General features: G+C 46.6%; 1 protein-coding gene across 10 annotated transcripts in view; it reads right to left on the reverse strand.

Moving 5' to 3' along the window:
- The window catches only part of kiaa0586 (KIAA0586 ortholog), a 147643-nt gene that overhangs the window by 77001 nt on the left and 53893 nt on the right, over positions 1-16749 (reverse strand). For 9 of the 10 annotated variants that reach the window (XR_007382275.1, XR_007382274.1, XM_048974517.1 and 6 more), the window contains 2 exons: positions 13255-13356; positions 11459-11691 (listed from right to left, as the gene is read on the reverse strand). Coding sequence is in view for 8 of the 10 variants with exons in the window: in XM_048974517.1 (XP_048830474.1) it covers positions 11459-11691; positions 13255-13356 (335 nt within the window). In the remaining 2 variants the exon portion in view is untranslated. The remainder of the gene's footprint in view (positions 1-11458; positions 11692-13254; positions 13357-16749) is intronic. The other variant, XM_048974519.1, reaches the window with a different exon arrangement.

A 16749-nucleotide genomic window follows, 5' to 3' on the forward strand; every position in this document is an offset into this window, starting at 1 on the left:
CGGGGAGACGCCCTATTGCAGGCATGGAGGTGCTCCTAAGGGAGGAGGTGCCTGTGATCTGCCACTGCAGGCCGCAAGTGAGAGGAGCACAGATGTCAGTGAAAGGGAACAGCAATTACTGCATGCTGCGTCAGGGAGATCTACCCTAACATCATTGCATGATGCTGTTTCACAAGTATTTACATCATCATAAGGGTTTTTTTAATCACCACAACATACCGGCTGCATAACCGACGAAACCGAATGCCATAAATTACACCCCAAGGCACGACAAAATGAGACCATAAATAAAATCAAGCAAAGACTTTGGGTGCAATGTTTTTGCCGACTGACAGCCAACACCCACGGTTCCTTGTCAGACAGCCAACAGGAGGCAATAGAAGACAAACGATTCCTTCTTTAATGACGACAGACTGTTTTGGGCATCGCCTTTTATCCCATGTGACTCACAGTGACAGCAAAGGCTTTGGACGAAGGGCACGGCCTACCACTGTGGCAGCCGACAGGGACGGACAGCTAGCGCTGATAAGAAGCTGGGACTGATTAAACCGAGGTAAACATCAAAGTGGAGAGAAATAAATCAATAAAAGTTAAAATAGGTTGAAGTTGGGAAAACTAATTTTTGCACTTGCCAGGAAGAGAACTTAGTTTTTCCTTCAGTAGGAGTAAATGATAGGGCTTGAGAAATTATTTCTAAATCATAATATGCCTTGGGAATTGTTGGCAACTTTTATGATTGCAAATGGCTTCATTAATCTCTCGGCACAACGGATGCTGCACATGGAATCACGGTTCAGCCTCGTTTTGCAATGTCACCGAGCCAAATGAAGGAATCCATCACACTGCCACGCCCACGCAAGCAGGCGGGCGGGGCCTCTTCCCAGAGGCCGCCTCCCCTCCGCTCTTGCCTGCGACTCAGGCGCTAAACATACAGCAGCTGGTTTCGGCAGCATCTAACCTTTACTATAAGGAGAGATCAATGGCGTCAGGCAAGCAAGACGCTGGCACATTAATCAGAGCATTTGTGTTTACATGCCCTGGTATTAGGAGAATGATGATCTGCAGGAGGTGCTCTGGAAGCAACCGGCATCACAGCTGATGTGTTGCGGGGGGGGGGGGGGGGGGGCACACTGGCATAATCATTAGTGGTTCTGCCATGAGCAACTCGGATTGTATCAATGTGCCCAACAGGATAGTACCAATAACTAATGTACGAATCAGCCAGGCCCTAACAGAACCTTTAGACCTGCATATGTGAAGCTTGGACACAAGTCTAACTTATATGTAGGTCACTGTGTTGCAGCACACAGCCGCTGAGGTGAAATACAGGCTTGCCAAGCACCTGGGGCGACGCTGTGAGCCTGGACACCCGTTTGCCAAAAATCATAAACACCGGGAGAGAGGCCACCAGTGATCTGCAGTAGCAGGACCGTCTACCCAGGTATTCCACTAACAACATGGACCCTACAAAGTAGCATAAGCTATGTTTGGGTTTCTGTTCCAGCTGACCTCTACCTTAACCATATAGTAGGCTGCTGATTATATGGAAAACAATTAGAACTTAGCTGACAGCATATATAGCTTTAGTCATGGTTAAACAGAATTTATAATGCGAGGTACATCTGCAACAGTGAGAGCATAACCTAAAACGGTTGAAGGCCCCTGGACACCTGTTCCGCAGCTCGGTTGCACAATGCATCATGGGACTTGGAATGATGTTTACTTCTGTAACAAATCACGAAGTATCAGTCCCTGTGGAAAGGGGAGAGCGCAATGAGACGGCAGGAGAACCAGCAGCATGATAGCAGTTTGTCAGCAGGGGCGTCAGAAATGGGGGACAGGGGGAACGGCTCACCCCCAATGTCCGCAGCCCCCCCTTTAAAAAAAAAAAAGTCAATAGTAAACTAAATCCTAATCATTTATTATGGATCTGCACATTACTGAGGCCAATTCGCTGTGCATGCAGAGCGCGAATATGAAGCATATACCTAAGGAGGACTGCAGTGCCGTATAGACAAACTCATTTTATCATATGGATCAGATATTAGTTGGTTATGTTTAGTTGTGTGGATGGGTATAATTTGAGCAGGACATTATAAATCTTCATCAGCTATTGAAGTGTAGCGCCGCCCTTGTGGCTTGAATCATCTGGCTGAAAGGTGAACTTCCCTTGTTTGAACTCAGCAGCAGCTTGAAGATTTCTTCCAGCAGGTCCCCATCAGCCCTCGAGCTGTCCAGAGCCGCTGAGCAGCAGGTCTCCACGTCACTCAATAGTAAAGCTTGACAGTGCTAACTCACTCTGCTCATCCACGTCACCCAATAGTAAAGCTTGACAATGCTAACTCACCCTGCTCATCCACGTCACCCAATAGTAAGGCTTGACAGTGCTAACTCACCCTGCTCATCCACGTCACCCAATAGTAAGGCTTGACAGTGCTAACTCACCCTGCTCATCCACGTCACCCAATAGTAAGGCTTGACAGTGCTAACTCACCCTGCTCATCCACGTCACCCAATAGTAAAGCTTGACAGAGCTAACTCACTCTGCTCATCCACGTCACCCAATAGTAAAGCTTGACAGTGCTAACTCACCCTGCTCATCCACGTCACCCAATAGTAAAGCTTGACAATGCTAACTCACCCTGCTCATTCACGTCACCCAATAGTAAGGCTTGACAGTGCTAACTCACCCTGCTCATCCACGTCACCCAATAGTAAGGCTTGACAGTGCTAACTCACCCTGCTCATCCACGTCACCCAATAGTAAAGCTTGACAGTGCTAACTCACTCTGCTCATCCACGTCACCCAATAGTAAAGCTTGACAGTGCTAACTCACCCTGCTCATCCACGTCACCCAATAGTAAGGCTTGACAGTGCTAACTCACCCTGCTCATCCACATCACCCAATAGTAAAGCTTGACAGTGCTAACTCACTCTGCTCTTCCACGTCACCCAATAGTAAAGCTTGACAGTGCTAAGTCACTCTGCTCTTCCACGTCACCTAATAGTAAAGCTTGGCAGTGCTAACTCACTCTACTCATCCACGTCACCCAATAGCAATGCTTGATTTGTACACCAAAAAAACCCATGTTTTTCCCTTCAGACCAACCGGCTTCCTCCTGGTTTTCTAGAATGGTTAATTTTCTGTGGCACATTTTCTCCCATATCAGTTGCTGAATGAGAGAATGTGGTGGTAAATGCTGGCAAAAAATACATAAAGTCGGCTTGTAGAGAAAAGGCTACAAAATAATTCTCATTTCATGGTAAAGATGTTTCAAGCAATTACAGAACTACTAGACCTGAAAACTAATACCAACAGTGTTTCTTGATCTAAAGTTCAAGACAGTTGAATCAGTCATGCTGAATTACACATGCGTGAGTGTGTGCCCTGCGAGTGACTGGCATTGTACTTTGGGTGTCCCCAGTTCCAGGCTTACCATGATCTGGTACAGGATTAGTAGGTATGGATGGATGGATGGATGGATGGATGGAAGGCATGTTCACCATTGTGATTATCGAGCCCATCCATTTTGTTACTGGTGGTCTTACAATGTTTAAAGGTCTTTTACAGTGAACTGGGTCTTCAAATAAGATGGCTTCAGTCTAGTCAGCTGAGCCTCGGGTGAAAGATCAGGCTTGATTTGATCAAGAATGAACTTGTTTGACTTCCTGGCAACACCAAAGACTGAAGACATACTCCTCATGTCCTGCTTCTTCATTTTCCAACTTTCATAGGCATAGAGAGTCACAGAAAACGTTGTGATACATAAACTATTGTGATCTCCCAAAATATAAAGAACCATACAAGCAATACTAAGTAAGGCATATTGTTCTGTTACATAACAAACATTTACCCTAAGGGTAGGAATTCCCTTTTCAGACATTTATTAAGTACAAAATAAAAAATATACTACAACAATCCTATATAATCAAGGATGAAAAACTATATGTGGGAGGGGGCGTTCTGCATCTCCTGGCTACTGTCACCTGTGTTAATCATTTTCAGCAACTTTTCCTGGAAAAGTATCTTTCTAAATAAACCAATGTATGCTGTGGAGAAGAAACAATCAGTATTCAGGGCACCGAGATTCGGGGGGAGACGACACAGGGGAAGGAAAGCTTTTCAAAGGGAAAGTGAGAATTCAGCCATGGGCCAGAGGGGTAGCTGCAGGAAGATAAAAGAGGAAAAGAGGTAGTGGCTATATGAAAGGAGCAGGACGAGGGTGCGAAACCGGCCGGCACGGAAGATCTCTGAGCTGGGGGCCCATTCCCCGAGGGCTGGGAGGCCTCTCTCACAATACGCCCCCGGTACACATGGGCAGGTGGGCCTGCCGTCTCCGCAGGTGAACAAACATGCTAACGGTCGGCGTCAACGGCCTTCACCTGCGGCATTTTAAAAGGAATGCTTTCTGCTTTCAGCTGGCTTGGCGGTGCTCTACAGCCACTGAATAATGAGCAACGGGCGAGTAGCGGAGAGCGCCGACAATAAATACATCGGACCTGGCTGCAGAAAAAATGACTCACAAGCGTATGAGCAAACAGCTCCACGGGCATGATGCTCGTTAACCTCTCCCTGCAGAGTGCCACACGGCTCCAGCGAGAAGCTTCCCGCACACCTGATTTACTTACAGACCTGCTCAGATCCCAATGCCGGCATGCTCAAGCGACAGAGCGCGCTCAGTGCGACGCCTCCGCGATCTGTGAGCAGGGCCTGCAGGCTACCATGCTCCCATTCTGCCCGCGCTGACAGCAGGTTAACCTTTATGCTGGTATCTTAGTTACTGTGAGAATCGCAGGGTCCAACTTGCATAAAATCGAAGGCTTGCTAGAATTTTTCGTGGTCAAAAAAATTTCAAGTCCATGTGTTATGATAGAAGCTAAAATGTCACACAAAGATTCAGAAACAGATTTTGAATGCCTTGTATAACAAGTCCTCACATTTTCAATTAATCATTGGCCCTTTAACAATTAAGCATGCTATAAATATTTGATCAATTTAAAGTTCAATGTTAAATAAATGTTTAAAAAGGTCTCACAGTGAATATCCGCCAATAAGACAACAGAAAAATGTCACGAAAATATAAAAAATAGCGCATCCTTAACAAACAGCTCAATCGGCAAAATCAGCAGAAAGGTTAATTCATTAAGTGATTGGCTAGGACAATAACCAGCATAAATCTTAACGGTAAGGCCCAGACAGGTCAGTGATGAGTGCCAAATCACTGCCCACCCCTCTGGTCTTCCAGTTTGACTCCTCCCTTTTGTATCAAGGCCAGAAGCTCTTCCTGCTGCCATCCCAACCCCCATAACCTCACTGCTGCTTACTACCCCAGTCATTTCACTGGACGCCAGCACGTACTGATAATCCTTAGCAGCCAATCACAACAGGGATGGCTCTGGCTTTCATTCTTTGTCCATGTGGTACTGCACCAGGTACTGCCTCTCGAAAACCTCATTGCAGTATTTCCCCTAGCTGAGCCGCTGATTCTTCCATAATCATCCCACATTACTATCAGCTAGCCTCAGGACAGTTTGAGGCACCTGGGGGAACTGCAGATTTCTTCCCTGGTCTGCCAAATTTCCATTGATTTGAGCTGTTCATAGTTGTACCTGAGTCCGGTGGTCGTTCTCTCTTTTTGATGAAGGCAATCCCTGCTGTGTTCATCCGAGCAGTGTCTAACTGTCATGATTCTGCACTTTACAACCTTGATCTCATCTACCACAGATCACAAGGAGACATGAGACTAGGCCAAACTATTGCAGAGTTGCACTGATGCAAAGCTTAGGCGGATCCTTTTAAGACGTCCGCCTCCCCATGAATTGTCAGGACATCCATACGTCTAGGCAAATGATCGCATAGACTTAGCTATACCTTTATACCTATTTCACCATTACAGATCATCCATCATGTTAAGCACTGTTAGTGTGGTTAGTATTGCATGTATAGGAGCACCACAAGTTAATTCTGAAGTAACTAAATCACAATTACAAACAGCCAGAATGGTCAGTTTGCTAATTTGCTGTATTGGCCAGATATAAGGAGGCCATCAGCATTTTCATATTTAAATTTTCAAAGCAACTTGAAGAAACTAACAGAATTCCAAGGAGGTCAGAGAAGCAGAAAGTTTCACTGGCAAAAACCACTGCAAGTCAAAGCTGACATATCAGGATAGATGGACAGTGGCAAAACACCACAAAAGTACAGCCTCAAAAAGGATCACAGACCTGAATCAGCACTTCTGTGACCAAGCCTCAATGAAAGCTGTGCGTCTTGAGCTTCACAGACCTGGACTTTATAGCAGGACTGCCAGTCACAAACCACTTTCATATAAGGCCAATGCCCAAAGGCACATAATCTGCTCTGTGGAGCACAAAACCAGATCTAAACATCACTGAACCTTTATAAAGCACAGAGTGTGAAGGAGATTCCTACCTCCTTCATCCCTCAAAGAGCGGCATGCTTCTCTTCTAGAAGAATGGCCCAAGATCCTACCATACACACTTCAGGGCATGAATGATAACATTCGAAGGGGGAGTGAAGTGTTCTGAAAGGTGGTCCCCATGTATTTGGTCTTTGGTATCAATACATTGTTAGGTGTCTCTGTTATTTATGGGATGTCATTAGCGGTGGAAGATCTGTCCTTAAAGCCTCGTATTCCAAACTACTTCATATAGGAAGGGACATTGCAGTGGTTCATTGCTCTGCATTCAGAATGCTAATCGAACTGGATCGCTCACAGGTCACTGCTGTTTTTCTTGGCCTCCCAGCTCACCTATCAGAGGAAACCTCCATGTGCCCAGCAGTCAGATAACCCCACTCTTCTGAGCAGATGTGCTTGAGTATCATCTGTGAGATCATCCTTGCTGCAAGCACTAAGACGAAGGTTTTGCAGAGGAGTCAAATCATTCTGAACTGCGCTGATTGTCGAGTCATTATCCTTTGGCATGGAGTAATGCCGTGTCGCTTTCCAGCTCGAGGGCATGGTGATTTTTGTCAACATCCTCCAAAATCTTTTCCGTAGCCTTTGGAGTAATTTTGCACATTTTTGGATAGTTCGTGGAGTGTACAACTCAGACCTAGAACGCATCCTGATCTGGCATTTTTAAAAGTATGTCATACCCATTTTCCCAGATACCTTACTCATGTTGAGCCTTTTCCCATGTCTCATTCTGGCATCTGGGCCGGGGTCGAACCTGAGACCTGCTACTGCTCTCTGTGGTAAAGCACTCCAAAACTTTCTCTTCCCTATAAACATGACATACCTCAGAATTATGGTCAAAGACTATGGAACTGGAACTCACTCTAAAAATGGAAAGACGCAAAGCTGTATGAGTAGAGTGATTCATAAAGCATATAAATACAACAGAAAATCTGGCTTATTTTTCAGAGATCATCAGCGCAGAGGCAGACAGGATGACCATATAAAACGTGTCGGGGAGGGTAACTGAAAAACCCATCAGCAAATATCTACCGAAATAAGACACATCCATGCCTCAAATTATTGAGGACAAAAAATAAGTTTACATTTAAGTAATCAATTATTTAACCTGTAAACTTTCACAGATTTTCAATATCTAAAAACTATTAACAATAGCAGATTGTCCACATCAGGTAATCTAAAAAGATGCCTTTCGAATAATTCTTTATTTTTCATAATAATAGGAGCAACGATGCAGCACCCTGTTTTTAAAATATGCCTGGTATAGCTATATGCTAAGCGGACAGCCTGCTAATGAAATGCGGCACGGAGCAAGAACTGCACACGCGCCTCCATTTCCATCTCACAGCGGATATAGCGGGTTCAGCTGTGAGCCGACCAGTCAGGTACGAGTCACTCCTGACAGCTGCCAATCACGCGGGTTGTTTTTTTCCGCTCCAGCCTTCTGTTGCCGGGAGCATGCTCTTATGCCACCTGTCAATCAACAAATGCAACAGGTCTTGACATTAAAGTATGCAGTCAGCCCTCTCTCGCATTTTTTTCTAATTTTTTTTTTTAACCTTGACGCAATTTGCCATTTAGTTAGATGATTGTTTTGCACCCGTCCCCACCCTCCCCACCCCCTAGGCGCGGGATGTGATAACAGCAGCGGTGATGAGAGTGTGTGCTGCTGGGGGGAGGGGCGGTCTTGAGCAGCATCACCCCTGTTTGGGAACAATAAGGCCACAATGACACCTAAAACATCTAAATTGCAGGTAATTAAACATGACACATAATGAAAAATGAGTGCAGATGCGTCCTTCCTCCTGCTGGGCACTAGTTTGCAAAATCAATAGCAATTATTTCTGTGACACGGGCTTCTGAATTAATTAGGTGAGTTTGGGTTCATTTCCTCAGGTACTAATTAAGAATATACAACAAATAAACGATAATACATTTGTAATGTACATTAAACTCTAGTGTGCAAACAGTTTCTTGACCCTGACGTGGAGGACAGAGATGATGAGCGAAATTGAGTGGAACGGCACATGCACATTACCCCGGCAGTGACGGCAAGCGCCGAAACTGGCCGCAAAGACGGACACTCTGCCATTGAGCACCACGGACTTCCACTATGAGCGGGCATGACAAGTGCCGATCCACGCTCTGAGCTGGTCTTGTCTATCCGTGTCTTTCCGCGTGAAGGCCTCTATGGAAACGATGCCGTTATTCCTCACCCACGTGCAGAGGAGACTATGGTCCCCGGGGGGCCCAAGACAAAATGGGGCCAACATACCAAAGCCGTCGTTTGATTAATTAGCTCTTTGTCTTTTGTTTCTTTGATTGCCTTTGTTAAAACATACCTGGATACAAAGATTGCACCTAATGACTTAGCTGGGTTATACCCAACAGTACCTCTGCTGTCAGAAAAATGGGTACAGCCGTGCTACTGTTCTGTTCCCCAAGGAACAAACATCATTAGTATACCCCCAAAGGTACAAAAGTGCTTCTCAGAGTCCATTTTTGTACCTTAAATTAGACTAAAAGGTACATTTAATTACAGCTAGGGTACAACAGGCAGACCCTTGAAGGTACAGCTCCAGTGTCAAGAGACTGAGCACCAAAGACTTCGACTATGAGCGGGCGTGACAAGTGCCGATCCACGCTTTGGCCTGGTCTTAGCATAGCAGTGTTCAGCTAGTACTAGTGCTTTACCATTGCAATGTTCAGCCAGTGCTACTGCTCTAGCATCGGAGTGTTCAGCCAGTGCTACAGCTTTAGCATCTGCATGTTCAGGCAGTGCCAGCACTTTAGCATCTCCATGTTCAGCCAGCACTAGGGATTTAGCATCATCGTGTTCAGCCAGCACTAGTGGTTTAGCATTGTAAAGTTCAGCTAGCGCTTTAGCGTTAAAGTATTCAGCCAGCGTTAGTGCTTTAGCATTATAGTGTTCTGTCAGCACTAGGGCTATAACGTTACAGTGGTCAGTGAGCACCAGTGCTTTAGCATACGTGGTAACAGTCTTCAGTCAGCACTAGTGCTTAAGCATAACAGTGTTCTATCAGTGCTAGTGCTTTAGCATCACATTGTTCAGCCAGTGCTAGTGCTTTAGCATCACCATATTCAGGTACCCATTTGTACTCTGGAATAAGCAGCGATTAGGAATAATCCAAGGGGCAAAAGCAGCTTTGACTTTCCAAACAAACAAAGCAACAGGATGTCCTGCAAAACAAAAAAAAGAGTCATGAGGTCAAAAACGTGGTATGAGAGGTATTCCCAGCAGAATAAGGAAAGCACTGCAAGGGCAGGCTGACCTGAACTCAGGAGAGTGAAATGAGGGAATAAACAGTCAAGCTAGTCGTCATGGTTTTTGAAGCTTCTTGTCTGATTTCACATATTTTTTGTCGCCTGTATTCAAATGTCAAAACAAGGTTTAAAGCCAGCTAATAGAGCAGATTCTTGTCCCCCGATGAGTGAAATTCTTTGCCATCATGACAGGAATATTTCCCAAGGCGGGGCAGGGGGGCATCTTGTTCACGAGCGAGCAGATTTGTAGTCAGGGCCCCTTAGAATTGTCGTGAAAACCAGAACAAGCTCATGTACAGCATTTACCTCTGTGCCTGAGGGGACTGGACTGGGATGCCTTGACAGAAAGCCAAGTATTTTGTCCCTCTTGAGCCACCATAGCGCCTCATTTAAAGAGCTGTCATAAACTATGGACGTAAATATTACAGTCCAACAGTTTAATGACTCACACTGCAGTTTTGTCTTCCAAGCAAAGTAAAGCAAGCATACTGCATTCAACAGACCATGACTTTAAGCACCAGAAAGAATACACAGCTATATTCTGATATTTACCATGGAAGGGATATGAGAACTTATGGGCTGCCCCCCCATCCTGGGTTGTTCCCTGCCTCGTGCCCATAGCTTCCGGGATAGGCTCCGGACCCCCCGCGACCCAGAAGGATAAGCGGTTTGGAAAATGGATGGATGGCTGGGATATGAGAACTCATTCCTCTTGCTACCAGGCACAGAAAATTGTACTGAGGGACGTTTATGGGGCATCGATTGATTTGTCACAATGTCATAAGAGGGGGAGAAAAATATAAGGCAAAATAAGCTATTTATATGAACAGTCATGGCGCAGGTACACAAAAGCGACAAACTACACAAACACTGTGCAATATTTAATCTCATGCTCAGGTTCATTTTACACCAAGAAAAGTAAGATGCCAAGAAAGATGTGCCTTCGCAGCACTTAACATTCAGATAAGCTTGGTACTCATTAAAGTGGAATCACAGTGAAACAGGACACTTCCAAAGACATACAGAGATACCCTTCTTTAAGACACATGTAACAGAAATGACAGCAAGCTGCACAGAAGCACGCGGAACCCCCACGGAGGAGAGCACGGCTGAAGCCGATGAATAATAATCAGCAGCTGGAAGGCGGGGGTCCGTGCTGTACAAACGTTTGTCCTACAGCGTGATAAATCACTGCCGCCACCAACGGCCCCTCACACATCTCTCTATCTGCAACAGCAATTCGCCTGTAAATCAACCACTCCGCAGGCATGAAGGTCATGCAGTCAAGGACAATAGCAAAGCCGTCGATGAGGCCGCATAGAGACGCTCGCGCCGTAACAACAGGAAGCAGCTTTGAGGCATCGACATTTTTGCAAAGTAAAAGCTTGCTTTTTAATAACAAAACACCTAAATAATGCTGGACACCTCCCAATTTGACAACCAGCACTGCAAACGGTGCTCTCCATAATGCCCCCCGCCCCCTGCCAGCCATCTGCGCTTGGGGAGTTCGCCCGATCCCCTAAGTCATGTAGGATTTAGGTGTCTCTAAGTTGCCCATAGTGCCCTGCCATGGCCTGGCGTCTCACCCAGGGTATCCCTACCCTAGTGCCCTTCGCTGCCTGGGACTCTGGCCCCACCCCCCACAGCAGTTTACGTATTAATTTCATTTTGCTTCTTACAAAAACACCACTTTAATGTAGCAAACCATCCATCATAGATGCAGAGACTGTACCTGTTGCCAGACAGCGCCTCTAGCTGGGAGTACAGCGTCTCCGCATCCTTGGCCCGCAGGACGGCCTCCAGGTTCTCCTCCAGAACCTTCTTGCTGTGGCGGATTTCCCGGAGGACCCTGCCGGCCTCCTCGAACATTGACGGGGCGGGCTGGCTCTTCCGCAGCAGGGACGGCTGGGGTGCAAGGGGTAGCTGACCAGAACTGGACCGGAAAACACAGGAAGCTTCTCTTGGCTGGAGAGAGACAACGGGCCGCCATGAAGAGGACGCCGATCGGCTAAAACTCACCGGCGACAGAGTAGATAGTAAGGCAACTGCAAGAAGTCATATTAGCTGGAAGCAGCAGGGGTGATTAATCACGTCTCTCCAATAACATGCAATGATCAGGAAGCTTCTCCTGCTGGAGAGGGCTATCTTTAGCTCAGGGGCTACAAGGTGGCTGTGGGGAAATGACTGGGAAATAAAAACGAGGTATTTATTTGTGAAATCAATCTCCAAGACAAACATCTCTGCTGGCATGTTGTTGCAGGTTGCAGGGGGAGGACCTGATGGATGCGTGAGGGTACGCACTGTTCTGGGGTCAGACCACAGGCAGTGTGCCCTTTCACAGCAGGAGAACACATTAAAGCCAAAGCAGGAGAAGGGGGCAGCCAGTATGCAAACTCAACAGTGCTTTAATCTTTGTAGGGGCTGCAGACAGAATAATATGATTAACATATTAGATTTGTACGCGCTCTGCTGCCACGGGCCATCGAACATGCAAACGGCATCCATCTTGGTGCCTTCCACTCCAATTTGGCGACTCTGCGGTGATGGAGGCGAGCGCAAAATCCACCGCTAATCTATCTCAATATAACGACCCCCCCCAGCCACCCCCCAGCTTCTTTTACCACACGAGAGGCGTTCCCTCCTTTCCAGCTGCATGACCTCGGCAGATTCCCCGCCCCCCCCCCCCCCGCACAGTAAATCTGCCAGCCTGCACAGAGGCAGCAGCCTACCATCGCCATCTTGCCAAATGTCACCTCTCCCCCAAGATCGTTTTAAAAAATAAAATCAGGTTCCAGCATCTTCTCCTGCGTGTTTTCTGCCGTATTTGAAGTCATGCTGCTTTTGGCTTCGGCTTCTTAATGCCTGACCTTCACAAGCCATTAATAAGCGCCACGTTGCCCCGGTGTCGTCACTTCATGCAAATCGCTGCAACCTGCGACGCGCTGCTTGCATTCTGATTTCCCCCCTTCATTGACTGGGAAGCCATCTCACGCCGCTAGCCCAGTTGCACTGTGGTGGCACATTAAGGATGCTCCTGCAGATTTATTAAGTCTGGTAATTGAGATCACCTCCTGAGGGTGGAGTGAATAATAGCAAATCGCTGTACGTACCAGGTGCCAGGTCGATCTCCAATGTGTGCTCCTGGCTACTAGTGTGTGCGTGTGTAAATAAAGATAGAGAACATGCTGTACTCCCCACCTACCATTGTTCAAAGCTGTAAACTGCAACATACTATTCAGGATTCTGGCAACATACATACAGGATAAAAATAACCAGTTAAATATAGAATTTAGTCAGCAATGTTCAAGGAAACCAAGAGCAGCTCCATAGTAAGCTGGAGGATTAAAACAGATCTATAACCAGAGCGCTTCACCACATCCTGATTTACAGCCAAATGTAAATACCCGCAGATCTCGCAAACTGACGGATTTCAACCGCATATAAGGCCGCCGGGAACGGGGACCTAACAATGCGAGAGGATCCCGAGAAACCGGCACTGCGGAGGCTGCCGTTGCCATGGAAACTTGCCGTAGTGATGTGGAGAGGAGGCGGCAGGGTGCTAAAACCAGGACGGCCAGCAGCGCTGGTCTGGGCTGGCTCCCCGTCTTCCATGGGGACTGCGCTGCCAAGCTGGACGCGGATGGGGGAGGGGGCAGGATAAGAGAGACAGGCGCAGTTAAACAGACCGCTGGCACAGAAACATGGTTTCCAATACTAAACTTCATGAAATTGTCACATCTTCAAACAAATTTCATCAAGCTCTGCAATTGTCTTTAAATTACAGGCTATGGTCTGTCATGAAATGACTCTTCGGTCTTATCCTCACTATTTTATCATGATGGAATGACGTTTTTCATCCATTTGTGCTCATCAACCTTAAATACTGCACAAAAAGCTTTCAGAGACAGTGATCAAAGAGGCAGGAGTTCACGCCTATGCCAACCGAACACTGCATTTGTGTGTCTGTCGCAGCTGAGAGACTAAGCCGGACGCCTCGCATGTTCGCATGCCAATTGACCTTGCTGGATTTGTCCGTATACTACAGTTAAGAGAGTGAGATGGCCACTTTGCATGGCCACTGGTCGACCAAACACGCTGTGTTTGTGTGTTAGCCGCTGCTCACAAAATGAGCCAACCGTCACGCATGGCCGCATGCCCGCATGCCCGCTGAACAAGCTGCATTTGTGTGTCTGCTGCAGCTGAGGGAGCAAGCCGCCTAACTTGCATGTCCGCATGTAGACCGTAAGGCCGCGTTTATGTGTCTTCTGTGGCTGAAAGACCGAGCCGGCTGCCTCGCACGTCCACAGTCCAACATAACATATTGGGATTGTGCATTTGCCGCAGTTAAGGAAACAAGCAAGCTACCTAGCACAGCCACAGGCTGACTGAAAACGCTGCATTTGTGCGTATGCTGTGGCTACGAGAGCAAGCTGGCCGGCTTGCATGTCCGCATGTGGGTCGAACATGGCATGTTTATGCATCTTCCGTGGCTGAGAGATCAAACCGGCTGCCTCGCACACACACAAGCCCACTGAACACGCTACATTAGTGCGTCTGCTGCAGCTGAGAGCACAGCCCAGCCACCTCGCATGTCTATATGCCGACTGAACATGCCACGTTTATGCGACTGCTGCAGCTAAGGGAGCAAGCCAGCCACCTTGCATGCGTACAGACCAGGCACTCCACACCGGGAAGATAACTGTGAGTCATCACTAAGCAGGCTATCATAAAATCATGAAAAAAAACCCATCTAATCCATTATGGCCACATCGATCTAACTCGAGCGGGGTGTAACGTGTGCAGGAGGGGGGGGGGGTGACACATAGCAGGTTCTTGCAACGGTCTCTAGGTAAAGATTCATAACGAATAATGCCGACAATCCGAGTGCAAACTGACTTTTTTTTTTTTTTTTGGGGGGGGGGGGGGGGGGTCTTTGAATGCTGGGACATTCCTCACACTGCCTTAGGAACCGCAGACGACGAAGCCCACCAAATCGTGACTCACTGGTTCATTATCAACTATTATAAAAATACTAAATACATCTGAAAATCAGAAATAGTTATAGCTTTGAATAGAGCAGCAGAGCAATCGGTTTATTCAAAAAGGCAGAGAGCAAACAGCCTAGGGACACATTAAAATTCTTTTTTCCCATGACCTTGACTGCAGTAAATCAAAGGAAACCTAAGAGAAAGTGAAGTGGCCGGTCCCTGGGGACAAAAATGCCCCGTCATTAAGGGCCACAGGTTGCCGAGTTACCACTTCACGGATGCGCTTGACCCCCACTGACACTCCCCCACGGCAACGATCCCTGGCAAAACCGTCCCACTCGAAGGGTCCGGACACTCGGAAGGGTCTGGAAGCTTTCCCGCAAAAAACGCTGGGCCAGTGCTTGAACTTTATCATAGTGCACTAAAGTCACAATGGCACTATTTCCCATTATCTTCACAATAAGCCAAATCAGGTCAATCAGACCTTTAAACAAATATTGCCGCTACAAACTTTCTTTTAAAATAAAATTATAAATAGCTGCTGCTGTACAAGCGTGGCTGTGATCCCCATGACTGTGATCACAGGCTGCCTCTCTCCCGGGGCAGGGTGGGGCGGGAGGAAGCGGGAAGGGGCTTGGCTGCTCTGCCCTGGGGCTCACACAATGACACACTGACATGTCACCCATCACATACACACATCAGTTGGAGGCAAGGGAAGCCGACGAGTCTCGCTCGGAAATCCGACAGCCTGTCGGCCACGCCGATAATGGATGAGAACAGGCAGCATTACATTTGGTGGGGATGACAATGAGGGCTGTAATTTATCAGTGAAGTGGGACACCGATTGGGGAATTGCAGTCTGGTCATTGAAATACAATCTGCAGTCCCGCCTCAGCTTGATCTCATCTGGGGAGCAGTGGCCCAACTGGATTACAGCATCCTCAGACGGAGTGCTGGAAAAGACCGGCCGGCTCAGCGGCACTGGGGACGAGTCGGCCGGCGAGGCCCCAGCTGAAACACGCTAAATGCGCGTTACATTTAAACGCATCGCATATGTCATGTGCGGCTCTGGCACTGATACTCTGATGCACTGACAAACAAATTTAATATTATTTTAAAAATCAAGGCAAAATAAACATTCATTTTAACAATAGGCAGCTTTGGGGAATCAGACAATCCTCCTATTGTTATTTGCAATGATATTAATGCTGAACATAACAAAAGGACAGATCAGAGTCTGCAGAGCAGGACTTAAACATGTTTTATATTCACTTGCATTGTATGTATATTATTTAGCACTGGGAACAGTGCATTGATGTGTGGATTAAGTTAATATTGTAAAAACATGAATAGATGACATCAACATTGTTTTTTTTTTTTAAACAATGTGGAGATATGCTTTAGGGATTTAGTTTGACAACCTATTCTTATGTGCAATTATATAATTTTTTTTTCTTTTTTGCAAAATCATCTCCCCTCTGGTGACATTTCTTGTTGTACTAGAAACAGGCCAGACACTGGAAGCAGAATTTTTCATAAAATGAGTAATTTACGGTCAGGTGATTCTTGGCAGGCTAATCGACTGAGGTTTTGAGAAATGAATTTTTGTGAAATGAGCGAGCAGGAGGCTTTGAACTCGAGCGTAATGATGTAATGGCAGCACAGGAAGACGGGCTGGATTTAACACAAATATAACATATTGTTTGCATTTATGAAATCCCAGCTTTAAGGAGTTTTTCAGCGATAAAATGAGAATGTAACGGGTTGGGTCAGGAAAATGCTTAAAAATAATGATGCCACTTGGACTCATGATGGGTTTCTGGCACTAAATCTGTCAGGTTTAGGTCGAGTCTGGTGTTTTTCAGTACTGATTGAAAGCATGCAAGGAACCACCTTAAGAGGTTAGACATGGTTCAAGTTTACTGCAGTAAGACTGCACTGGAGCATAGTCGCAATACTGTCGATCGAAACCCGGAACCACCGCCTTAGTGACTGCCGGCGAGCTCATTTAGTTTGAACATACCTAGATTTACTC

This window comes from Brienomyrus brachyistius, chromosome 14 (genome assembly GCF_023856365.1).
Source record: "Brienomyrus brachyistius isolate T26 chromosome 14, BBRACH_0.4, whole genome shotgun sequence".
Classification (NCBI taxonomy): Eukaryota; Metazoa; Chordata; class Actinopteri; order Osteoglossiformes; family Mormyridae; genus Brienomyrus; species Brienomyrus brachyistius.